We start from the raw sequence: 27,718 nt of genomic DNA on the forward strand, positions 1-27,718 counted from the left end.
TGTGATACAATGTCCTGAGTCCCTAGCTAACAAGACTTCCAGATGCCAAAATCTCTCACCTGGGGAAATGAGTATTCATCAAAGGCACCCTGTTCCCCAACCATTTCCCTGATTCCTGCAAGGGTATCAGAGAACCAGGCTACAGGCTTGTGATGTAAGACCACACCATCTTCAGAAAGGTAAGAACACTTCTGCCATGTGGGCCCTGACCTCCTCTCCTCAGAAGCCTGCTATGCGGTTGTCTATCTGTCTGTGTGTCCATAGAGTTAATAACTTTTAATAAACCCCATGTTCCCAGAAATCTATCTCAGTGTCCCTCTTGAACCCCTTATTCGAGACCTTTCACTTAGGGACTTGTTTGCAAATATGAGCAATTAAAGTGACATTACAGGTGGAAGGTCAAACCAACAGAAAGACCTCTGAGAAACAAACGCCCATCACTCAATGTATGGAAAGGCATGAGCTTGACAGAAGTATACATGATTACATGCTTTCCACAAAGTCATGCTAACTGTTCTTTTTTTTTTTTTTTTTTTTTTTTTTGGTTCTTTTTTTCGGAGCTGGGGACCAAACCCAGGGCCTTGCGCTTCCTAGGCAAGCGCTCTACCACTGAGCTAAATCCCCAACCCCGCTAACTGTTCTTTAAAGACAGCTCTAATTCATCTCCCAAAAGGTTATCAGACAAGGCTACATGATAGGCTTGGATGATGTAGCTCTCAGAGGGAATTCCTGAGAGTTGTCCAAACAATATGAGACTTTAAAAAATTAATATAAAGCCTTCCTGTAACATTAGGCAGGAAAGTCGACTGGAGGCAGGAGAAAGCAGCAGACTTTGTAACACTGCAGGTGATGCTTCATTTCTTAGCTCTGACAAGGATTAGCTTTTGAACTTGAAGCTCTTTTATGTTTAAACTGAGGCGCCTCCATCAATAAAATAGGGGTAACCATGATGCATAGCTCAAAGAACTGCAGCAGAGGAAGCACAGTCGGCGTTTAAAACTACACACTGTTGTCATCATTATTACTGCTAAATACACCAAGCTTTGTTCAACTCATCTCCACTGTGAGGCAATTTCAGCCTGGTGCTCAGAAGTCTGCTCAGGTTAGCCTGAAGAGAACAGCTTCTTCAGAGCAGCGACCTTCTTACAAATCAAAATGAACCTGTCCCTGAACAAGAGCACTATCACCCGATAAATCACATTCACAAAGTAAAACCACAAGCTCCCATCATTTGGGTCTCCAAATAGCACTGCTACTACTTCCCATTTCGGTACAGAGCTTTAAGCTTTTAATGTCTTCATTGCTTTGATGCTGGGTCACTTTTCGCATATCAAAATAACCTACCTTGAGCCAGAGCTGTACAAGTGTCAGGTATGTACTATTCTCATACCTTATATGAATTTTAGTTTTCTGAGAAAAAGAAACAGCCTGATTGGCAACTAGGTTTCTGTCAATATTATGGAAAAAATCTTGAGTTTTTTTCTAAAAACAGTGTATTAGTAGATTAATTAAAAAACAAACAAATAAACCCAAAACCTACCACGAGCCAACAGCATACGAGCTCTCTAGAGTTCAGTGTCATTTACACAGGCCAGTGAAGTTTGATTTCTGAAATCCAAATGGAGACATGCCTTCTACAATTTTTGAAGAGAAGAATATAGAGCTTTGCCCTCTGAAATCAACTATAGAGTGGAGGTGGGGAGAAAAGAGTATAAGAGGATCAAGAGTAAGAGTCGCAGACAAATATGCCAGAGCATAAAATGTAGATTGTTACTGATCAAGACACGTTTACTAACACTTTTACCGACAGCTTTATGAGCTAGCACACACCACGCGCATACTGGAACGCAAAGATGGAGAGACACAATCCCTACCCACAGGACTCCTGCACAACAGTGGGAGACATATAAAGGAGATGGGGGCGGGGAAGAATGGAGGAAGGCCAGGGTGCATTCCCCAGATGACTCATGTTTCACATGGCAAAGAGCTGCCAAGGAGCTGGTACAGATTAAATGGCCTAGAAACCCGAACCTTGTCAGGTCGGTAACGGCAAGCATGGCTATGCAATCTCAGGCTTTATCCTCTGCCCCTTGGTCGACTCAGCCCACACCATGAGAACAAACAAGCGCCCTGTCTCTACCTCAGCATCCTGTAGAAGACTGAGGAAGGAGACTAGCTCTCTTCTCAAGAAACTGGGTTATCCTCTGGAAACTTAAAATTCCAGTGTATAAAAACATCTGGATGTTAAGGCTGGGAAAGTGGTTCATTGTTAGAACGCTTGTTTAACATAAGAAAGACACCAGGTTCCATCCACAGTACCATACAAAGAAAGGAAGGAGGGAAGGAGGGAAGGAAGGAAGGGAAGGGAAGGGAAGGGGAAGGGAAGGGAAGGGAAGAGAAAAGAGAAGGAAAGGAAGGAGGAGGGAGGAGAACAGAAGGAAGGAAGCTAAATGAAGAAAGGAGAAGAAAAAAGAAATCTACATTTCATCCATTTTATTTCTGAGAACTCTAGCACAGCAAAAGACCTAGGGAGGGCCAGATATTCCTTTAATAACAACCCACATTGTTTGGACCATTAGAACAGCTGTCTGATGTCCAAAGAGTCTCTGAAGACCTGGGAGTGGAAAAAGACACCTTTATAGTCAAGGGAGATAGAAGCTGTCAGAGATTAACTCCCCCTTTCTTAGAATGTCCCAAAAACACAAGAAAAGGGGCATATTAATAGTAATAGTAGGGCTGGAGAGATGGCTCAGCGGTTAAGAGCACTGACTGCTCTTCCAGAGGTCCTGAGTTCAAATCCCAGCAACCACATGGTGGCTCACAACCATCTGTAATGAGATCTGATGCCCTCTTCTGGTGTGTCTGAAGACAACTACAGTGTACTTATATATATAATAAATAAATTTAAAAAAAAATAGTAATAGTAATAAATATAAAATAACCAATAAAATTAACCCCACCTGTGTTTCTTTAGCATACCCTTTTATGAATATTAAAGTGTTTTAAACTGATTAGCTTAAAAATTGTTTGGTGATATTCTTAAAATGGTAATCACAGTCCCTTTCAGACACTCAGTGTGTCCTTTACAATGAGCTTTTAAAAATATATAATCATTAAGCAACTAGTACAACATTCTGTGAAAAGAAAAGTGCACAGGCACGGCATCCAAATCAAGTCCATGAGAAAAAGCAGCCATGAACACAATCACCAAATAAAGGAAATCAGAGAGAGAGAGTTGTGAATAAAGGGGAAAGTTAAAAATCCTAAGAGGATGGGGCTAGTGAGCTGGCTCTGTGATTAAGAGCACCAGCCACCACTGCAGAGGACCCTGGGTCAATTCCTAGCATCACATGGTGACTCACAACCATCTATAATTCCAGTTCTACACTCTCTGGCATCCATGGGCATCAGACATGCACATGGTACACAGATACTCATGTAGACAAAACACTAATACACATAAATTTAAAAACAGATTGTCAACCTTAAAAGGGAAACTAACAAACAAAAGTCAAGGAACCTAAACACACCTAATGGATCAAAAAATTACTACAGTCTTGACCATTCATAGACACACAGAGGAGCTGCACCAAAGACATATTCTTGCTCCTATTCATGTTGAACAGCTCTCAACCAACCTGATTGATTGAGATTTCTCGCTACCTCACCATCATCAATGACCTAATCTATTATTATTGTTGTTCATTTTCTTGGTAAGGGTTTTATTGCTGTGATGAAATGCTGTGACCAAAAAGCAAGTTGGGAAGGAAAGGGCTTATTTGGCTTACACTTTCCGATCACAATCCATCATTGGAGGAAGTCAGCACAGGAACTCAGGCAGGGCTGAAACCTGAAGGCAGAAGCTGAAGCAGAGGCCATGGAGGGTGCTGCTTACTGGCTTGCTTCCCTGGCTTGCTTCCCTGGCTTGCTCAGCATGCCTTCTTTTATTTTTTTTTTACTATATTAATTTATTCATTTATTCACTTTACATCCTGATCACTGCCACCCCTCCTCCCAGTCCCCCCCCACATGGCCCCTCCCCTTCACATCTAAGAAGTGGGTGGTCTCTCCTGGGGAACCAATCCACCCTGGCACCTCAAGTCACTATCTTCTTATAGAACTTATCCAGACCAGGGATAGCACCACCCATAATAGGTTTGGCCCCTCCATTGATCACTAATTGAGAAATGTTTTGAGATTTGTCAATACAAGTAAACTAATCTCTCTACCTTAGCCTCAGGCAGACTCTTCAGACAAGGGCAAAAAGCAGACACATTCTTCACCAAAATATCACAAGAACGATCGCTAGGCGACATACTAAAATTCTTCTCCTCTGAAAGCTCCTGAGCCAGGCTCCCAGGTTAACTCACTCTCGGGACCACTGTCTTCCATGCTGTTATTAGTGTAGCCTGTTAAGCCCCACTTAAAACATTCTACTACTTTCCTAATTCAAGGTCCCAAAATTCTCATTCCTTAAAGCAAAAGCATTGTCAGTCCTATCACAGCAATACTCCACTCCTGTTACCAACTCCTGTCTTTGTTAGAGTTTTATTGCTACATAGAAACCATGACCAAAGTAATTCTTATAAAAGCTAGTATCTAATTGGGGCTGGCTTACAATTTCAGAGGTTTAATCCAGTATCATCAAGGTGGAAAGCAAGACAGTTCCAGGCAGACACGGTGATGGAGGAGCTGAGAGTTCTACATTTTGATGAGAAGACAGCCAGGCAGATATTAGATTCCACACTAGGCAGGCAGAGCTTCAGCATAGGAGACCTTAAAGCCCACACGCACAATGCATACTTCCTCCAACGAGGTCACATCTACTCCAGTAAGTCCATACTTCCCAGTAGTGCCACTCTCTGTGAGCCAAGCATTCAAACACATGAATCTATGGGGGCCAAACCTATTCAAACCACCACATTCCTGCCTGCTTCCAAGTACCTCCTTTGTGCCTGCTCAATTAGCAAAGCATTCATGTACTCACTATTCAGTGAAGAACCGGGCAATGCCATACTGGCTAATATCCTCCTTGTTCTCTAGCAGCTGACACACTGCATCCTCCATGTACGTGAGGACATGTCGCTGAGCTGCAAACAGAAGGAAAGAGAAAATGGGAGAGATTAAAATAACAAAAAGTCCTCTCAATCCCAATGAGAGGCCATGTAAGTCAAGGTGTTATCTCTGACCTGGGGGAGTGGACTAGAACAGAGGCAAAGCTTGCTGGCCGTAACTGAGCTATGGTGCTAAAGGGTGAAGGAAATGAGTGCAGAACATGACCTACTGAGGCCTGACTAGCTGTCATTCCCACTGTTCATTCTTATTTTCAATAACTAAGAGTTTCAGCTCCACTCTTTCCTCTACATCTTCTACCCTTTTCCAACTGTGCATGGTCAAAATGTATTTCAAGAAATGGATGATCCGATTCTAAAGAAAATTCAGATTTAATTTTAAAACATCACTGGAAAAGGTTAGGGACCATGAAAATTTCAGTGCTGTTACAGATTTGTATCATTAACCTTGGGAAATAGCAATAAATTATTAGATATACTTTTTTATGAAGATTTATTTATTTATTATGTATATGAGTACACTGTAGCTGTCTTCAGACATACCAGAAGAGGGCATTGGATCCCATTACAGATGGTTGTGAGCCACCATGTGGTTGCTGGGATTTGAACTCAGGACCTCTGGAAGAGCAGTCAGTGCTCTTAACCACCGAGCCATCTCTCCAGCCCCTAGATATACTTTTATGGTATACATACAACCTGCATTTGTTGTGACTAAGAAATGTGTGAACTAAGCACAGGCTTGTCAAAATAAGCTCAACTCAGAAAAACAAAGTATCAAGGAGACTGTTATGGACTAAGAAGAGGGTCAAAAGGGAGTGGGACACAGAAGGTAGAAGAACAGAGTATGAGAAAAGTCACAGTAAAGTCTGTTAATTTGTGCCATAATTAACATATATTAATTTAATTTTTTAAAAACATGGTCTTAGATAGACAGGTTTGACTTTTAATTTGGCTTTTTGAAACGAGAGGCTAGTTGGGAATCACTATGTAGACTGGTTTGGCCTAGAACTCACAGAGATCTGCCTGCCTCTGCCTCCTGAGTATTGGGATTAAGGACATGTACCTCTGTCCCTGGTGTAAGAGTACATGACTGTTAGAAGGACCTGAGTTTGAGTAACTGCCTTTTTTTTTTTTTTTTTTTTTTTGGAGCTGGGGACCGAACCCAGGGCCTTGCGCTTCCTAGGCAAGCGCTCTACCACTGAGCTAAATCCCCAACCCCTGAGTAACTGCCTTTTGAAGCTTAATTTTGAATAGTTACTTAACTTATACTTGATTTAGGCTTTATCAAGTGTACAAAGCTGTGTAATTTAGTTCCACAGTAAAAAGAGACAGAAAAAAAAGTGAAGATGCATGTCAGATAGTCTCGAGAGCAGCTGTGAAATAATCTATGTCAAATTCTAGCACTGTTTTCAAAATATTAATCATAATCAAGTATATTAAACTGAAAAAATACAGCAGACTAATATTAAAATACAGCCACCTTTCTACCTCTGCTGTGTCCCCTTCTTCTACCCACTTAACACTGATCTTACGGGGCTGGGGATTTAGCTCAGTGGTAGAGCGCTTACCTAGGAAGCGCAAGGCCCTGGGTTCGGTCCCCAGCTCCGAAAAAAAAGAACCAAAAAAAAAAAAAAAAAAAAAAAAAACACTGATCTTACAAAACTCTTCCTTCCTCGGGCTCTGCGGGTTTTGATGACTTACCTGCACCTAAGGCTAGTACAAGAATCCAGTATCCTCCCCCGACCCTTTGATTGCAAAAAGGAAAGAGCTTCTACTTAGAAGCAAATCCTGGTGCTTCTCCTTCCTAGCTCCAGGGACTAAAAGGAGTGTTTTAATAGTAGTTAGAATCAAAGTCTTCTCATCTTGGGGGGGAGGGGGATGGATTTTTTTTTTTTTTTTTTGGAAATAAACTGGAGGGGAGTGGGATTGTACTGGTTTACTAATACAAGCTAAATATCTTCCAGTCAGACACTTAGTCTACCATTTTTGAGCCCCTATCGAACTTATTGAGCAATATGCCAGAAAATGTACTGATTATTATAATGCATTATTTTATTTAATATTAGCAACAATCTTATGACAGGCTATTTGTGGACGTCTACTTTACAGTTAAGATAGCTGAGACTTGACAAATTAAAGCAATCCTCTCAAGATTAGAGCTAGTATAGTGAGAGAACCTGAGATTTACAAAAATAAAAAAAGAACAACAAGGTTTGTCTTGTTCAAACATTCATGCTTTTCTCAAGTGCCTCATCACTGACACTTTACCATCAGCCACAGAAGTCAGTCACACTTATTCCACATAGAACATAAGGCATGAGTGTAGCAAAATCGCCTGAGGGGTGTGGTGCAGTCCTGTCTACGAGAACTGTGGCATACGTGTACATACATGGGTGTCACGTGTGTGAGCACCCTTCTGTCCTGTCCCTGCCTGCATACCAATCGGCACCTATGTGAAGTCAGGACTTGTCTATGGATTTCTGAGTGTCTAACCAAGAACTGCTCTACTACAAAGTATTCACCCCACCCCTTCGCAGGTCACAAAGTGGAACTAGAAAGTGCTGGCTCTTTCTTTAATCGGAGTGAAAGGTAGGAGTTAAAAAACCACAGAGACAGGAGCAGAGGCTCTGCGGTGTGTGGGAATTCCACCCAGTCACAGACCAAGGCTGAAGCGCTCTCTAATTGCTCTCCCTGGTTTCCTCACCTGCATCTTATCAGTCTGGGGCTCTCTCTGTGGTTAAGTTACCACCCAACCCCGGAAAATCCTTACAGTTGATCAAACTTCAATGAGACATAGTAAGTCCAAGGCTCTTCTTGCCTGGCAGTGAACGTGGAGAGTGCTCCTTTGTTCTGCTTTGTAAATGCAAAGGAATAAGCTTTAATTTATGTGAGTGATTAAAGAATTCAAACAGCGCACCTGCACCCCCGGAGGGGAAAGATAGCTGGGCACCTGAGCTGCCTTTTTGGAAAAGGAAACACATTTCAGACTGGCTTTTCCTCTTCTGCTGTGCTGTGACTTCCAGAACACGATCAGGATTAAGTCTTCTAACCTGTACCAATAAGGCTTCACTGCCCTGAAATCCCCATTAACGCCTAGCTGCACATGTCATGATCAGGCAGCTTTGTCTGAGATAGGCACTTATACCTTCATCATGCTAAAATGAAAAACCCAAGTAAATCAAAGTGTAAGTAAACATTGACTGATCCGTACACGAACCAAGGGAGTGACAGAAACCAGGTCAGAACCATCTTGCCTCTGTTCCCTTAGATATGCTGTTCCCTTAGATATGTTTCCTTAGATATGTTCCCTTAGATATGCTGATCACCCTCCCTGCTTTAAAATGTTTGGAACTAAAAATGTATCTGATAATAAACTATAGCATTAGAAAATACCTGGAGTGTGCAGAAAGCAACACATCCTGATGATACTGTTGTTGCTACATACTGACTTTAAGATTAAAGCAGAACACATGAGTCGGGCCACCTATACGTGCCTTACCTAACTTCTCTGCTCTTTCTGCAAAATTAATTCTGCAAAAACAGAACCTTACTGCTGGCATTAAGGATTCAAAAATGTAATCATCTCAGTATAGTATCTGCCACATAGCATTTGATAGACATTAGCTTCCTGACCACTTATATAAAGTCCTGTTTATCCATTCAAGTATACTAACAAATTATGTTCAAAGATTTAAAGGCTACATAAGATTTTACATTTACCAACAAAGGCATGGTAGCACACGCCTTTAATCCCAGCAACTTGAAAGAGGCATATGGATCTCTGTGAGTCTGAGGCCAGCCTGATCTATATTATGAGTTCCAGGACAGCCAGGGCTATGTAGAGGGACACTGCTCAAAAAATGAATGCCAAAAAAGATTTCTGTATCTATAATACCTTATATAATCATATACCCACTTTAGCTGCAGCTTTTAAACTTGTGGGAAGCATTCACTTATTAGCTGCTAATTACTCAGAAAGCCCTAATTTACATGGGAAAGTCCAAAATGGTTCCCTTTTACCCTCTTCCCAAACATAAATACCATCAAAGTGCAGGCTGTTAATTTCACAATTAAATGATAAGGAAGCCCATTTGGAAATTCTTGCTTGAGGGGTCTAGAATTTCCACCTACATCAGTTACACCATTTTCATTTTTAAATTATCATTTAAAACAGTCTCAACACTTGAGTAAACAAGTCTTACCAGGAATATATTAATGAGTTACTACTCGTGCTACCAATAAATCTAAGGAAATAAGCTGTAAGAAAAGGTAGAGTGTATACATATGTATCTTAACCCTGGCTTTCCCTTTTATACTTGTAGTCCTTTTTGAAGCACCCTTTGTCTTTGAATTTTTGAGGCTCAAATGCTGGTTAGCACACATGTCTGCTGAACTAAATTCAAGCTGTACTTTAGGATGAGGAAACTAAGTCCACTTATTTAGCCACCAGCCTATCCTGTGAACTGCTTGTTCAGTATCTTAGTAAGTTACTGACATCATACAATATATGATCCTGTGAAGTAAAACAGCTAAGCGGATTCACAAGTTACCAGATCTCTAGACTTATTATCTGGATCTCCCATCTTTCTTGGTATTATCTTGGGCCTAGGAAACAGTGTGTTCTGCTATTTCATCATCTATAGGAACATCTTTGATCTTAGCTCACACTTAACCAATTGCCCTTGACCAAAGGGGATGAGGAAATGAGAAAAAGGAGCACATTTGATTCCCACACAGCTCAGTGAAGTAGGCAACAGAGTCTGCTTTGCAGCAGAGAGAGGTCAGGGAGCCCACTGAAGCCTGTGCACCAGGCAGAGCTGGGATTCACACTTAGCCGTGACTCAGAAGTGGAAGTTCTTCCACACAAATGACTTTCCCACCTCCCAAAAGCAAAGAGGAAGTTAGTTTCTCCTGGAATTCCAGCACACAGGAGACAGAGGCAAGAGGACTGTTACAAATTCAAGACCAACCAGGGCTACACTACAACTCTCTCTCAACAAAACGAGGAGGAAGGAGGAGGGAGGGGGAAGAAAAATAATCAGAAAGACCCCAAACCTTCCATTTGTCCCTTCTCACATGTATTCTTAGCTCTTCACTATTAATATGGGAAATGAAGCTTATGTGGATAAATTAGACAGCTGAGTCATTTGCAGGCCTTTACCCTTTAATAAACACCGCTTGGATTTGAATCACACACTCTAATTTTAATAAACATCTCTAGGCTTTCGATCACATGCTCTAATTTTGCTTAGGGGTTCAGATGACACAGAAAAGCTGCATACTAGCCACAGGATAGCAACCTCGTTGTTCCTTTTTCTACTTTTCTTCTTCTTTTTTTTTTTTTTTGGTTCTTTTTTGTCGGAGCTGGGGACCGAACCCAGAGCCTTGCGCTTCCTAGGCAAGCGCTCTACCACTGAGCTAAATCACCCAACCCCTCTACTTTTCTTCTTGAGGCAGGGTTTCATATAGTCCAGGCAGGCCTTGAACTCACTATGTAGGATGACCTTGAACTTCTGATCCTCCTGCCTCCTCGTCAGCCTGAATGTACACAGCACTACAGGCAGTTTTGTGGCACCCAGGGTTTGGGACATGGAAGACAAGCATTCCTACTGAGCTGCATTCCTCACCCTAAGAACAGCACTTTCAGGAACATAGATTTGGGCTAGCAGGATGGCTCACGCAGGGTGCTGCCACCAAGCCTGACCTGAGTACAGTCCCCAAGACCCACACAGTAGAAGGGAAGAATGGACTTCTGGTGTGCCTTTGGGTTAACTGAGTGTGACAACTTCCAAAAGCTGTCGACTGACCTCTACACATCATGTTCACACCTCTGTCCCCCACACACAATAAATAAACAAACAAATGAACGAACAAATAAATGTTTTGAATCCTCCTGTCTATTTTTTTTTTTTTTTGAGACAGGGTTTCTCTGTGTAGACTTCGGTGTCCTGGAACTCACTGTGTAGACAAGTGAGTCTGGCCTCGATCTGCCTGCCTCTGCTTCCCAAGTGCTGGGAATAAAGGCATTTATCATCGGTGCCTAGCATTAATAAAATATTTTCTAAATATTTAGAAATACACATTCTGGGGCTGGGGATTTAGCTCAGTGGTAGAGCGCTTACCTAGGAAGCGCAAGGCCCTGGGTTCGGTCCCCAGCTCCGAAAAAAAGAACCAAAAAAAAAAAAAAAAAAAGAAATACACATTCTGGTTTTGCTTTGTTTTGTCTAAATGACAAAAATATGAACACACATTGTTATTTTCACTTGATGTCTGGTTAACTTTCATAAAACACTATAAAACTAATGTACCCTTTGGTATTCCCAAAGGTACATACTTCCTTTCCAGCAAAGCGCAATCTTTTACATTAATAGTTAATTGTCTGGCCTGGTGGCACGTGCCTTTAATCCCAGCACTTGGGAGGCTGAGGCAAGCAGATCTCTGAGTTTGAGGCCAGCCTTCAAAGTTCCAGGACAGCCAAGGTGACACAGAGAAACTCTATCTCAGGGGGAAAAAAGTTAATTATAAAACAGACAAAACTAATACATCACTTCTTTGTAGCTAAACCATCAGAATGCAGCTACATAGCTAGTCATACTCATTTACACAAAGGCACACCAGAAGCGGACAAGGCACAAACAAAACACACAAGCTAATGTTATCTCTGCTGACCAGAAAACAAAAGGTGACTAAAGCAGAGGATAAAAAACTGAAATCTAGGGGCTGGGGATTTAGCTCAGTGGTAGAGCGCTTACCTAGGGAGCACAAGGCCCTGGGTTCGGTCCCCAGCTCCGAAAAAAAGAACCAAAAAAAAAAAAAAAAAAAAAAAAAACTGAAATCTATTTCACTCAGTCCAAAGAGGCATTGGACCACTTCATACATGTGCAGAACTGAGAATCCCACGTTAAAACAGTCTCTGGTCAGCCATTAATTCTCCCTTCTCGTCTCCTTCCCTAAAACTGGTGGTATATTTTGGGGATGCCAATTAAGGCCTAAGCGCTTAAATTCCAAAGCCAAAGCATTTCCAGACTAAATCTCATAATACAGAATTAGTAGGTTAGAGTCCAGAACGCCAAGCACCAGGAACTACAGAATCTCTTTTTAAGGCTTCCCTAGCAATTCAGTACTTGGAGTGTTCAGTTAGTTGATTATAACAGAATGTACTTCCTAGACAGAAGACTCTAGCATGACATTTACATTTCCCACAGTTATAACTAAGGAACTCATGAAGAACCAGGTTATAACTGTCATGACAAAAGCTTTGTAAAGATAGTTATCAAAGGAGCAATACAGTTAATCAAGTCAACCTGCATAAATTTATTCTCTCTAGAGCACACGATAGGTTTTAGTTTCAAACCCAAATTGGTAATCTTGGGGTTGGTCACATGCCGCTTACAATGTTATGTCAGGCAGAGAACAGTAAAGTCAGAAGGAAAGAATTAACTGTTCAATATAGTTACCTCGAGCTGTAGTTCTTGGGTGTGACAACTTCCAAAAGTTGTCTTCTGACCTCTACACATGTACCATGATGTGCAATTTACACATCATGATTAAATTCACAAAGTTTCTACTTAGACAATGTGAGATTTAATTCAAGTTAGTGATAATGGCAATAAGATACTAATGTAATCCTTAATAATTTACCTTGTATTTTATGTTTAAAGTGCTTTTACAAACAGGCTGGCACTTAGAAAACAGTTCGACAACAGCATACAGACGGGTTCTCAGCTAAGTTGGCTAAACACTCATGGTCTTAGGATCCCTGACATTTTGCCCTGTGAGGAGAAAGCCACTGTCTTTTTTTTTTTTTTTTTTTTTTTTGGTTCTTTTTTTTTCGGAGCTGGGGACCGAACCCAGGGCCTTGCGCTTCCTAGGCAAGCGCTCTACCACTGAGCTAAATCCCCAACCCTGAAAGCCACTGTCTTAAGAGAGAGATTGTTTTTCAAATGGCAGGCTCACCTGTCAAATCCCCACTAAGAGCTGTCCACATCCTGCTTATGGACATGGCTGTAACAATTCATGGTAATCCCAGTCATTTCTATTTCTGTTACAAAAGCAAAGGAGGCCATTGTAGATATTTATAGAAGCCCCAGAGGCCCAAGCCAACGTGCACAGGGACAGCATGGGTGAGTGACTGAATAGCACAGGCTAGACAGGGAGGCCCCAGTTTACTCAGGAAGCTCATGCTAACATTTGGCATTCCTCTACGGTAATGGTATAAAGCATTTCGGAAATACCCTATGAAAACATACTTTAGATCTATTTTACCAAAACCAGTAACCGTTGACCCGTTACTTTTAGGAATGTTGTAATAGGCAATCAATCCTACATTTCCCACCAGGCCCAGTTCAAACATACTCTCTCATCCTCAGGAAGTGATCCCTGACTCTTCTCTAACTAGAAACAATCTTTTCACTTTCGGAGCCCTCTAACACCTATTCTAGATAGACCCTTGGCACCTTCTCCTGGACGCTGCCTTATTCCTGCTACCCACACACAGCACCTTTTGTTAGACCTCTTGCTTTTAAAGATGGATAGATAGCATGACTCATTTTCCTTCTATCCCCTTTAACACTCAGGATCATTCAGCATCCTCCACACAATAGTCATTCGAATGTTTACTGACTGACTATGTAAACTGTGCCCACTGTTTATAAACTGTGGTGTTAGTCTATCCAGTGCAGGCCTGTCTTCCCAGGTGGGAAACACCAGGCTCAAACACTCTGCTTCCGTCTTAGGGTTCTTGCAGGAAGCTACTTTTGTCCTCTTCTCAGTCACTCTTCACGTTGCCTCTTTAGTGCCCTTCTCTCTATTCCAGTGAGAAAGCACGTGTTCGCTCTGTTGTTACTAAAAGACTCATTATGTTCAAGGTGAAGTGAAAAACTGCATTCCATGCAATTACCAGTTCCTCACAAATCTGGGGACTACTTGTCATTTGGACATCCAGGGTCTAAATAAAAGAAAGTCCAAATTCTTTTCACTCCTAAAAAACGATTTTCTTTTTTGAGAGAATGGAAGCCCACAGCACAGGAAGCAGTCCTCAGTAAGCCGCCGTCCATAAACAGCGTTGCTGAGACTGTAACAAAGGTTCTGTTGTACTCTTGCATGGCAGGGCCAGTGAGCAGCAGGAGCAGATGAACTCTTTAAGAAATAATGGTTCTGTCTTCATGCAAATGTTTGCATTAATAAAAAATGAAGAAACCGATATAGAAAATGCAGGCTAGCTGGACATAATAGGTCTCTAAACGGGAGGTTTTTCACATTTTCCAGGCGGAGTCAGCAGGTCTTTTAAAAACTTTGTCATTCTGAGCATTTCACAGACATCACAAGAAAGACATGCAAATAACAGAAGCAAATCAAAGGACATCCTGCTGCTCTGCTGGCGCCTCCCTTGCCCAAGCCTGGTTTGTCATTTTCTGTTAACCCTAGTGCTGGATGCTATTCTGCTGAGGAATGGAGTCCCTAGCCCAAGTGGCAGTACATGTCCAGCCAGCTGGCTCCAGGGCTGATAACATCACAATGCAAGCCATGTACCACCACTCAGGGACACGTGCTGCCAGGCAACAAGTGCAGCGTGTGATTTTTACACACTCGGCTTGCAAATCTGCATGGGAAAGAGCCTCTAACAAGCCACTTGAGAAGATGTGGTCTTCTGGAGTGTGCACATCACTAAGGAGTTCTCGGAAGGATTTGTGAGGCTCAGTCCTTCAAAGTAAAGTATACTGTCAGGACCAGAAAAAAAAGCTTGAGAGGGGTGGGCAGCTACTGTGTGACAAAGCCATGCACCATGTGCTTAGCCAATCATTAACCTTCAGTACCACAAATTCAGGCAGATATCCCATTTGATATGGAGGAAACTGAGACTTGAGAAGGATATATATTTGCCCAATGGCAAGCCAAGTCTCAAAACCATATGGTGGCAAGTTCCCCGCCACTCCATACATTTTTTATTACACACAATTAACCTTTTTTTCTTCCCAAGGGGAGATAGAATGGACCAGAGCCTGTTGTATGATAGGAAAGCACCCCAGTGCCGAGCTAAACTCCCAGCCCATACATGGCCCTGCAGAACCACTGGCATGGCCCTCACTCCCCATCTCATCATCTGGATAATTTATTATCCATTTTTAAGAGTGACAGGCTTCAGAGCTGGACATAGTGGCTTATGCCCATAATTCCAGTACTCAGGAGGCTGAGGTAGGGCAATCATCAAGAGTTTGAGGCCAGCCTGGGCTACACAGTAAGCTCCAGCAGAGTCAGCTATGAGAAATACTGTTCCCAAACACTACACCAGACACACACACACACACACACACACACACACACACACACACACTATACACACATGCATACTACACTACACCACACACACATATTCACACGCATACACATGCACACACACACCAAAAAAGATGAGGTGGCCTTTTAGGCTGTGATAAACATCTGACTTAAGATACAGATGCTCTATCATGAAAAGGGGGCTATAATTTAATGTGCAGTACACAGCATCCAAAGCTCTCCTGAAGGTCATCTATAGATCCTTGAGGTTGTACCACCTATGTGAAGAAGAAAAGAAGGAAGCAGTGGCACCAGCACACATTTCTCCTTCCCAAGATATGCATGGTCTGTTTTCCTTTTATCTTTCCTCCACCACTCTGCTCTGTTCCCTACCATTATGTTCTGCAACATAATGATGGCCCACTGAAACCCCCAACCTGCAAATTCCGTGTCCTCCAACCACTGTTCCTCTCTACCAGGAAGTCAATTAAGCCTCGCCACAGACTCCGCCCATCGGCCTCTGGATTGCACAGTACTCCTTCCATTCCCACAATTGTGCTTTCCATGGCCTCAGTTACTGCAGTCAGGAACTCGGTAAGTACAGGCTTCAGTACTGCATGAGGTCTGCAGACAAGGGAGAGCAGGGATGCAGCAAGACAGACAGCTCATTACTGCCTCATCACTGTTCCTAGGTTACAGAAGTGTGAGAGGCAGAAAGACCCCACTTCATGTTGTTCAACTCCTATCATCTTACATGAAATAAACCATAGTCCTTACCTTCTGCCCCTCCTGATTCAAGGGTGCAGAATTCTTGGCTTACTTAATGTGACTTTGAAGTTTTCCAAATTTCCATCTATAATCATAATGCTGAAGGGTTTTTTTTTTGTACAAAGAAAATAAATCATGACAAAAACTGAATTTTGTAATTCCATGGAGAGCAAAAAAAAAAAAAAAAAAAAAAAAGAAAAAGCTAAAGAAAAATGAATTAAATATGTGCACACTGAGAGTCAAATTGAGCCCACTACCTCTCCATCTCCCACAACTTTTACATTTTCTGCCTTTTAAAACTTTACTTGGCACTGTAGTTTTCAAAATTTTATTAAGTATCCTTATGATGATATTTCTTTTGAAAAATATCTTGTTTTGTGCTAGAAACCTTTTTATTTTTATCAAAATAATTTACTATCTCTCTATGGATACATATTCTTTTTTATTTTATCTTATTCCTCAAATCTCCAGGTACAAATTAGAGTGTTTCTAAGAATAAAGAGTTTTCTAGAATTTTTGAATAGCAGTCTCTATCACAAATTATGTAAATTTATGGCTGTTTTATCTTATTTTATCATGATTGTTGATGCTAGGGTTTTATTGCCCTGCTGGCCTGAAACAGGCTGGCCTCTGTTTCCCAAGTGCACATAAAGGCATGTGTCACCAGACTTGGTGATATTTTCTTTCATAAATCATTCTCCCTTCACAACCCACACACCCACCCACACACACATGGGTTCATGAAAATATCACATTTCTTAGCTTCTCTTGTAGCTGCTTTGCTCATGTAATTAAATTAAGTAAGCAAAATCTTTTAAGTCTTCTAGAAAGTACTTAAAAATAGAAGTAAGTATGATGAGAGAGGTCCCTGATTTACCAAAAGAGATAAAAAAAAGTTTCTTTAGTGGGGCTGGAGAGATAGCTCAGGGGTTAAGATCACTGACTGCTCTTCAGAGGTCTTGAGTTAAATTCCCAGCAACCACATGGTGGCTCACAACCATCTGTAATGGGATCTGATGCCCTCTTCTGGTGTGTGAAGATGGCTACAGTGGACTCATATACATAAAATAAATAAATCTTAAAAAAAATAAATTCCTTCAGTCCTCATGGATTCTGAGGAAGGGACCAGGTCTATGGCTAGGATAAAAAGGGTGACAGAAACCCAAGTCTTCCATAGAGTATGTCTACCCCAGAAGAAAATAACCTTCTACCTTGCAGTTACTTAGTGTTTGTTTTTCATTAAGATTTATAGTAATTTTTTGTGTATGTGTATGCACACACAAGTAGACTTAAGTGGACTACATATGTGTGCAGGAACCCAAGGAGGTCAGAGAAGTCATAACATCCCCTGGAACTGGAGTTACAGGAGATTGTAAGCCATGACATGGGTACTAAAACCTGACCCTGGGTGCTCTAAAAGTGTAGTAAATTCTCTCACCTACCAAGCTCTCTTTCCAGCCCCCATTTTATATGCCTGAAGACACTCTCTTCATCTCTCCTGGAGGCTAGTCTGGAACTCACTCTGGAGTTTGTAGCCATCTTCCTCCCTCGCTTCTTGAGTGCTTGAATTACAGGTGTAAGGCACCATGCACAGCTTCCTACTTTGTTTGAACCATATACCTTTTCTAGAAAGTATAGATAAAGGGATCAGATTAATCAGGATGCAAGTATCCAGAGAGCCTTTTGACCTACTGTTGTGTAGACATGGAGGATGAGATGGCGCATGTGCAGACCATCCAGAAGACACTGCTGTCCTCATACTCACTGTCTAATGGCAGGATAATGATGTTTACAACTTAACAACATTTTAATTGCTCCTGAACGTTTACTACAAAACTCTCTCACATACGTTATCTCTTTGTACCTCACAATCAACCTAGGAGTCAGATAAGGCTGAATTATCTCCATATTACAAATGCAGCTGCCCAAAGTCACAAAGTTTGTATGGTAGGATAAAAACTGAACCTCAATCTCATGGTATAACTATTTGCACTGAATTGCAGTGTTAGGATAATGCACAAGGAAGGCTTAAGACAGTCCTGACTAAGCCTAGTTAATTGATAAAAACATGATTATAACATGCCCAGAGCTCACCTGCCAGACAAGCTAGCAAACTGATGTGCTTTGGATGCATATGAGACTCGGTCTCAAAGGCTGAGGTAGATAAATAAGGCTGATAGGATGACTCAATAGGTAACGGCACTTACCACTAACCCTGACGACCTGAATTTGATCCCTATTGAGACACCACATGGTGGAAGGAGAGAACTGTTCTGTTACCTCATATATAAACTGGCATGTGTCAACACACAGAGAACATATACATGTGCTCATGCACATATACAAACACACAGCACACACACATAAAATATACACATGTGCTCCTGTACATACACAAACATACACACATACACATACAAATAAGGTGAGGAATAACAGAAGATACCCATATCAACCTCTAGCCTTCACACACAGGTATACACAACTGTACATGTGACCCTGTATGAACAGGTACACACCCATGCACATATATATACATACAATACACACACACACATAGACAAATTCTGGAATTGTATCATGATAGTGGTAGTACAAATTTATGAATATAGTTAAAAAACTCACTGACTTCTATATTACATTGAATTTAAAAGGGCAAATCTTATGGTAGATCAATTATCTCAATAAAAGATGACAGAGGGCTGAGGATATAGTTTTCTTAGATGTGTATGTAGTGTGCATGGATAGTACATTGTACAGGATAGTACATTGTGTTCAGATGCACAGGCATATGTGTATGTCTATGGATGCCCGAGGCTAACACTGGAAATTTTCCTTAATGGCTCTCCACCTTATTCATTGAAGCAGGGTCTTTCACTTGAACCTGGAGCTCTTGTCCAGCTAGTCTAACTAACTAGCAAGCTTGCTAGCGATCTCATATCATGGCCTTCCAAAGGCTGGGGTTACAGGAGGGCTACTGGATTCACTTAGCATTTATGGAGGTTCTGGAAATCTGAACTCCTGTCCTTGGGCTTCACACTTACACAGTAAAGGTCAAATGGTCCCAATGTCCATACAAGGAAAATATTAACAAGACTGCAGAAAACATTTGTATTATGACCTTGGAGACAAAAAAGCAGAGCCACTCCCCTGAAGGTCTCGCTCATTTTCACTTACCTATATGCTCACTCTTCTCTGCATAATAGCCAAGTATTCATTTTATCTGTAAGGTAATCATTTTATCTATTAGGAAACATGTCCAACCAGCAGGTCTGATGGCTGATAGACTTTTGAGAAGGATGATTTGGGACCTATTCAATGGTTTACTATCAAGATTCCTTGTCTTATATAACTCATCTTCTCTGCTTTGTGAAGTAGCCCTTATTGACTCTGTTTCTTGGAGGAAATTTGATCTAGGAAAATAACAGGAATTTTTATTACAAACCATCATCTCTCTAAAGAACTCCCCAGGATTACCTCCTCAGTCTTTCCCCACTCCTGTGAGGCATGTGCCAGTATTCCTCTTGTCATTTTCTACAGTTTAAAGAGCATGGTAATCTATTCACTCATGAGCTGTATGCTACATGAGCTAGAACATACTGCTCAAGATCACAGACTCAAGTCTGAACTGTGTATAACTCAGGGGCACTGAACTTCTAGTTTTCTCTATGGCCAACTTTCAACGCATCACATTTCCAAAGACTAGTGTTGTGTATGTTATTTAAGTCCATGTATCCACAGTTTATAAAGAGTATTGTTATCTACATTTGTCTCTGTAAGTTTCATCTGGTTACTCAGAAGCTGGATTATTTTCTGTGTCCTGTCTGTGCACCAGACTTGTAAATGCTGTTATCAGGAATATTCAAGCAGCCTCTCAGACAAAGCTGCAGGGCTAATAAAAGCAATTCACTTGGGGGAGAGTGCATTTCTTCTTTCCTTTTTTCTTTTTTCTTTTAAGTAGCTAACACACAAAGATGACTCATTAAGCCCCAAAGAGGTGACTATGGCATGTAAGGGCTTCTTATGCAGCCTTCCACAAAGAGACCTGAGTGGCAGCATACGGCCTCCTCTTCTCTGCATTTTTCTCCAGGCAGAATGTGCATTTGTGTGGCTACATACACAATTATAATCTCCTCTGAAAGGCAATTCCTTCCATATGACAGGCTGAACAGTGGCCTGAGTGCTAGCCTCATGTTGTCCTTGCAGTTAACACACTGAAATACCAGACACATTTAATCTCTCCTTTTTGGAAATCTAAGATGAGACACAAGGGGCAAAGCTGGGAAGAACTCCACACAGAGAAAAAGAGGGCAGCCCAAGTGCCCAGCCTCACTTTCTCATGGGCCCAACTTCTTTGTGTTGTTGTCTGCTTATTTGTCAATTTGCAGGACTGTGGGGCATGAGAACCATGGAGCCCAGTGGTTCTGGCAGCAGCCTCTCCATTTGACAAGTGAAGCCAAAGACATGTGGCCTTTGGTACAGTTCACATTCAAAAGTGTTATTGTTTCAAACATGCCTATTTTAAAATATATAATTTTCCCATTTAGAGCACGTTGTATGTAAGCTGGCCACAGGAGGAATTCTGCCACAAGAGTTTTTTTTTTCCCTGAGGCAATGGGGGCAGAACACCCAAACCGTTGGGAGGTGGAGGTAGAAGGATCAACCATGCATCCAATGCAAGACCAACCAAAAGGCTTTCCAAAAAAAACAGCAAACCAATGATGTGACACAGGCCTGTCCCTCCCAGCCAGATGTCTGTTTACTGGGGCCTAGAGAGTGGTCCAGGTGAGAGAAGTCCGAGATTAATTAACACCTGGTGACATCCTGTGGCACAAGCAAATTTGTTTTCGATTACAGGAGCTAAATCTGTGTTATCACAATCATTTGCAATCTCAGAACCAGAACATTAACAAGAGCAGGAGCCACACAGCAGGACAGCCAGAAAGGCTCCTACTCTTTCCAAAGAATAGAGCTTTTAAAAGCTAATTCAATAAAGAAAAGGTCCTGAAGAAGTGCCTTTTAAAGCAATATTTACTTTTAGTGGGCTCCTACTAGTCAAACAAAAGTTATTCAAAAAGGTTTTATGAAAAATATATTTGACGATTTCACAGTAATTGCTTTGTTTAAAGAAAGGTGCTTAAGAAAAACATATTTAATGGGATCAGTAATTGGGTAAATTCAGATGTGTTTGGGAAAATCCCTCCTCTCTTTGATAAATCATTTAAATTCTGTTCAGATAAATGTGTTTTGACTTGTAATTCCAATCATAGAATGAGCTATTTCCTAATGCTGCTGGGGAAGTGGAACAAGGGTGATCCCAGAGCCAGAAAGAGGACCCAGGATTACTTGACAAGCGTAAGTTTCCTGTCAATCAAAGCCCAGCACTCAGCACACAACTTAGAAACAGAATCTCATGGGCATGCCCCAAAACTGTTCGTAATTTCTTTCCTTCTTAAAAACATCATCTTTAAAACACTGATTAAATCTTACTGTTGGGTAACCAAGATGTAGAAACTGTTATCAACCAAGAAATGAAGCTTAGGATAATCAGAGTTTAAAGCCAAAAGCATCCAGGGCAGATTTTAATCACTTGTCCCTTTTTCTCCATCCATCAAAAAGGGGCGGGGACATGGTGCCTCTTCATGTGGTAGGAGTTCCTTAACTGTTTGTTAAACTACATTCCTTTCTCCCATTTATTTTTAAATGTATTCTGCTGCTCACAGCAAACCATTCATTCAACAATTGAGCACTTCACTTGGCCAACCACTATATTAATGTTAGGAGATACTGGAAAAGCCTGCCCTCACGGCTTACATTCTAATCAGAAACAGACGTAATCCAAGGATGCACAAGGGAAACCAAGGTTACTATGTTGAGGACAGAAAGTGAGGCTCCTGAATGCCTCTTCTCAAACACCGTTACCTACTCTGCTTCCCTAGGCAAATGCTGTATGTATGAACAAAAATGACTGCCAACGTTTGGACAGAACTTGAAAGACTTTATTATTACTTGAATTATAAATGATAAACAAGGTCAAAACTTTTTAAAGAACTCTGTCTGGAACAACAATGAAATCACTCTGCAACTTATTTTGGAAAAATGGAAGTGACCAAGGGTCAGAAACCACAAGCCTTGGAATCCTTCCGCTCCTCCCACTCCCCCAACAATAAGCTTACAGAGCTTGCAGAGTCCTCAGAAAGGTGGGAAAGAGGGTGTGGGCTGAACTCCCGAACCACTTCCCAGGGCACATTTCTGAACTACCCCACCAAGGGAACTGCCTGCTGCCCCTGCCATGTCTGAGAGTCTGCTGATCAAATCAGGAGAGAGCCAAAAGAGCCGCTGGCTCCAGAACCGTCCAGTGATCTGCAGTCATTGCCCCTGCCATGTCTGAGAGTCTGCTGATCAAATCAGGAGAGAGCCAAAAGAGCCGCTGGCTCCAGAACCGTCCAGTGATCTGCAGTCACTTCTCTCATTCCGTGTTCTGGTCCTTTAAGAGGCTGTTCCATCTTGGTTTTGCTTTAGATGACCAGGAAGGGAAGAGCAGCGAGAGGAAGGAGGTGACTCAACACCTCTGTAGCTGTTCTAAAGCGACTTGTTTCAATATTAATCTGGTTTCCTAAGATTTACAGTCAGTGTGACACCTATATTTTATTTTATTTCTTTTCTCAAACAACCTAAACACTAAGTTCTAAAGAAGATTTCAGCTAATTAAGTACTAATGTTTTGTAGTATATTATTGGGTTTGAAAAGCTCACTAATTATATTTGAAACAAAATAAATTTATCAAGACTCCTCCAATAGCAAAAACTAACACTGTTTTTGGCAGTCATTCAAGTATCTCATGTTATGGCATCAACAAAAACAAAAAAAAAGAAAAATGTTTAGAAACACTTAGAAGTCTTCCAGGTGGAAGGACTTCCATGTCAGAACCTGTGCCAAGACTCAGAGAGACTGCATAGGCTGTACAGCTAGTAAGGGCTATGTCAACGACTGTGACATTGCCTTAGCTCATGTCCTCCAAGAAGCAGACACCAAAACAGAAGTGAGGGAAATATTAAATGAACCCTTTGGAGTCAACTGAATCACTCCAAAGATCCTTGCTGTATGAGCCTATGCAATAGTTGAGGATCCCAATTTTTAGGGTCATGGAATGTATTTGTAGCAGAATTTAACCATGTAGACAGGAATTAGATTGCTCAATTATATCCCTTTTCCAACACTTACGAGCCATTTGATATCTATGTGTATGTGTGTGCACTTGTACACACATTTGTGTATGCATGTCCAGGACCCACTTGGTGAAAGGAGTAAACTGCGTCCGTGAGCTGGCCTCTGACCCCACATTGGCACACCTACACACCCACCCACCTCCTTCACAGAAACATGAATAAAATTAACAAAAAAGTTTAATGAGAGATTAAAGAAAAAACTATTAATTGTTGTAATTCTTCTAAATGCAGAGATCTCAAAGGAAGAATGTAACCTGTGATTGTTGGTTTCTACAGGTGGCTCTTATGCCATCCCATGCCAACCTCAGCAGGTTCTGCAGAGCATTAGAGCCAACTTGAAGCACAAGTGAAAGCTCGCACTTCCACAGATTAGATGGAGTAAGAAATGAGGCTCACACGCACACACTCGGGTCAGCACGTGGGTGGTTGTGTAAGTCTAGGTCCAGAACAGGCTCCCTTCGTCTCTAGAGTTCTCCACACCCAGCAGATACACAGACACACCTCAGCAGCTGGCATGCGCCTCCAATAAGTAGCTTTCACATGACTGGAAATGTCTCAAAGGTCTACATAGAAGTTTCTATCCTTCATCGCCTTACCAGGCTCTGTCTTCAACCTGGATGTCAAGACAATTTCTGTTGCTACACTGGACTGCCAGTGTGAGCATCTTCTTTCCTGATGATCTTAAGATCCTAAGCCAAGTCAATGTGGAAAAGAATTCAGTTCATCCAATACAATAAAAGGTTGTTTTCTTCAGAAATAGTCAAAAACTCAAATGGAATCCATAGATAGCAGGTAGAAAAGTGCCTGGGGGCACTCACTTATATGTGTCCCTGTAACCCATACCAAAACCTTCTAGACAGACTTCCCAGGAGAACTCAGCTGTAGTTTTGATTTTTTTGGTTGGTCGGGTTTTTTGGTTTTTGTTTTTTGTTTGGGAGGGGGGGCTTTCCTGTCTATAATATTTTGCTCTCTAGTTGTTGTAGGCCTATACATGCAAATGAATTTATAAATTGTCAATCAAAGTGAATTAAGAAAAATAAACAAGGCTTTGAAATCTGAAATCAGGCAGTACCGTCTAATGTAAAAAGAATGGCTTTCAAATGTTATTTGTTTATCTTTGAGACAAGAATTCACTATGTAACCCATACTGACCTCAAACTCAGGATCCTCTTGCCTTAGCAGCCCCAGTGCTGGAATTATAGACATGTGCCACCACGCCCAGCTTCTAGGGAGTGCTTTTAATGGTTGTTACATTGAAAGCAAATGCTTCAAAATAGCATGTCTCTATGAGAGACCAAGTTGTAATAGGCGGGGTTAGTTTTTAGGTATAAACAGATGTGTTTTGGCAGTTACACAATTTGCTGAACAGTGAGGAAGTCAGTGAGTAGCTTGACTTTGTAGGGCAGTAGGAATGTGCAGATTCAGATTAAGACTGTTAACTAGGGGGCTGGAGGGATGGCTCAGTGGTTAAGAGCACCCGACTGCTCTTCCAGAGGTCATGAGTTCAATTCCCAGCAACCACATGGTGGCTCACAACCATCTGTAAAGAGATCCAATGCCCTCTTCTGGTGTATCAGAAGACAGCTCTGGTGTATCAGAAGACAGCTACAGTGTACTTATATATAATAAATAAATAAATCTTAAAAAAAAAAAAGACTGTTAACTATATAACAGAGCAGAAGGAACGTTTGCCCAGGGTTCAAGGACTAGCTGAATTCCATGAACGCTGAAACTTTTCAAGTGCTCTGAAACAATGACTCTACTCACAGACTGTCAACATTGCCTCTAAATTGTCTTGCACTTATGTCTCTTAGAAAGAGACCAACTTCTGTGCCCCAAGTCTACCAACACAACATGACTTTGAGATATGCACTTTAAATAGCAAAAATCCAAGGAACTGAACAAGGAATTAGTACTTTCAAATATTTCACAAGCTCGTGGGTAAGTGAACAAAATACATAAAATCTTTAGCCAAATATAGGTGTTGGCATTGTTATACATTAGATATAAAGTTATATGTGCTTTTACTCTGCTGAGTAGTTTTATATCACCCTGACACCAGCTAAAGTCATCTGACAGGAGGAAACTCATTTAAGAAAATGCTTCCATGGGAAACCAGAAGAAAGCTTATAGGGCACTTTCTTATTAGAGATTGATGGGGGAAAGCCCAGACCATGATGGTGGTACTACTATACCTAGGCTGTGGTCCTGGGGTCTATAAAAAAGCAAATTAAGCAATTTGGGGAGAGTGAGCCAATAAGCAGCACCCCTTCCTTGCCCTTGCCTTAATTCCTGCCTCCAGGTTCCTGTCCCACTTGAGTTCCTGTCCTCACTGCTTTTGATGAACTGTTCTATAGAACAGTGAGCAACATAACCCTTTCCTCCCCAAGTTGCTTTGGTCATGGTGTTTCATCACATCAATAGTAACCCTACTAAGACAATTATCATGCCCTTTGGGCTGATTAATAAATGTGCTTGTTCTTTTGTGGGGGGACAGGATCTCACTACGAAACCCTGGCTGACCTAGAATTCTCTACGTAGAACAGACTGGCTTCAAACTCAAGAGATTCACCTGCCTCTGTCTCCCAAGTGGTAGGATTAAAGGTGTGTGCAATTATGTCCAGCTTTACTACTGTTTCCTTATCAAAATGTATGATCTTGGTCTTCCCTTCTTCCCTATGGATAAGGCAACCAGACCTCCTATTTTTCTCAATAAAGTCTGAGCAGCTATCACTGGGTACAAAAGTCATGATCTTCTGGTCCCTCTTCATCACCTAGATCCCAACATACTTCCTACTAGAACTTGGTTCTTTGGCTTTAATTCCAACTTGATCCAGCATGATTCCTTCTGCAGTCACTTGTCACTATGTGCATCAGTATCGATTTTAATGTGCAGCTGTTCTATCACCTTTTTACTTTGTATGAAGACAACTTCAGGGGGGTTGGGGATTTAGCTCAGTGGTAGAGCGCTTACCTAGGAAGCGCAAGGCCCTGGGTTCGGTCCCCAGCTCCGAAAAAAAAAAGAACCAAAAAAAAAAAAAAAAAAAAAAAAGACAACTTCAGGTATGAGGGAGGTTCAGTGGGTGTATGTTTGTGTGACTGTGTGTGTAGTCCAGAGGGTCAACCTTGGGTGTCATTCCTCAGGAGCCATCCATCTTGTTGTTTTTAAAAAGTATTTAATTATTCAATTAGGGTCCCCTACCCCCTTCCACCTCTCTCCACCTTCCTTCCTCCTGTGTGTGTGTGTGTGTGTGTGTGTGTGTCTGTGTGTGTGTGTGTGTGTGTCTGTGTGTCTGTGTGTCTGTCTGTCTTTTTACTAGAGCCTGAATTGGACTCAGTATACATGTAGAGGTAAAAGGACAACTTGTGGAAGTCAATTCTCCCCTTCCACGGTATGGGTCTCCAAGGATCAAACTAAGGTTGGAAGATTTGGCAGCAAGCACAAATTTACCCACAGAGCTTGATTTTCTAAAGATTTCTTTGCTTGGGGGCTGGAGAGATGGCTCAGCAGTTAAGAGCACTGGCTGCTCTTCCAGAGGTCCTGAGTTCAATTCCAAGCAACCACATGGTGGCTCACAACCACCTGTAACGGGATCTGATGCCCTCTTCTGTCTGAAGAGAGTAACAGTGTATTCATATACATAAATAATTCTTTTTTTAAAATTGTCAATAAAAAATGCAAATAAAGTATACTCTCTAAGCTGTTACTTAACAGATTTTTAAAGAAATTTTAAATGTGGTCTATTTTGTTACAAAATTGCGCAGAAACAAGCATTTTCTTATATTGCTGCTGTCAGATTTAAATGATAGAAACCTTTGTGGCCAGGTGATGGGGGCTGTATTCCTTTGATCCCGGCACATGGGAGGCAGAGGCAGGTTGGATCTCTGTGATTTCAAGGCCAGTCGGGTCTACAGTGCAAGATCTAGGAGAGCCAGAGCTGCACAGAGAAACCCTGTCTCCAAAGAGAAAACAAACAAACAAAAACTCCTGTGAAAGACTATGTGGCATATGTATCAATGTTAAATACGATGCCCTTCACTTTGTGAAATTTATCCTTGTAGAAATGCATGCATGCAAAGGAACAGAATTGCAGGTTATTCACTGAGGCATAGTTAGTGACCATAAAAAGTTAAAAAATAATTCACTATCTATCAACATGGATTTGGTTAAATAAACTCTTTAAGTACTAAGTACTTAAGTAGCTAAAAGTGAGGTTTAAAAGAAATGACAGTTTAGGGGTGGCGGCGTAACACCTGCCATCCCACAACTTGAGAGGTTTCTACCTGGGGCAAAGGCAACCAAGAGGATTGGAAATTCCAGAGCAACTTCAGTTACATGGTGTGACTGAAGTCTACAATACTGTCTGAAAAGAC

The 27,718-nt window shown here is 41.5% G+C and overlaps 1 protein-coding gene and 1 long non-coding RNA gene across 11 annotated transcripts in view; both read right to left on the bottom strand.

The window, feature by feature from the left end:
• The window catches only part of Cstpp1 (centriolar satellite-associated tubulin polyglutamylase complex regulator 1), a 164,301-nt gene that overhangs the window by 134,677 nt on the left and 1,906 nt on the right, over window positions 1–27,718 (bottom strand). For 6 of the 10 annotated variants that reach the window (XM_087650864.1, XM_087650861.1, NM_001429939.1 and 3 more), the window contains exon 2: window positions 4,988–5,090. Coding sequence is in view for 7 of the 10 variants with exons in the window: in XM_087650861.1 (XP_087506987.1) it covers window positions 4,988–5,090 (103 nt within the window). In the remaining 3 variants the exon portion in view is untranslated. Of the gene's footprint in view, window positions 1–4,987; window positions 5,091–19,292; window positions 19,340–27,718 lie in introns of those variants that run through there. The other 4 variants (XM_087650860.1, XM_087650865.1, XM_087650859.1 and 1 more) reach the window with 2 other exon arrangements.
• On the bottom strand, window positions 10,396–15,175 carry LOC148006513 (uncharacterized). Its single transcript, XR_015684490.1, has 3 exons — window positions 11,903–15,175; window positions 11,274–11,778; window positions 10,396–11,156 (listed from the first exon to the last, which is right to left on the bottom strand). It is a non-coding gene; the product is annotated as an uncharacterized LOC148006513 (long non-coding RNA).

The sequence above is a fragment of the Rattus norvegicus genome, chromosome 3, assembly GCF_021556685.1.
Source record: "Rattus norvegicus strain SHRSP/BbbUtx chromosome 3, alternate assembly SHRSP_T2T, whole genome shotgun sequence".
Taxonomy (NCBI): Eukaryota; Metazoa; Chordata; class Mammalia; order Rodentia; family Muridae; genus Rattus; species Rattus norvegicus.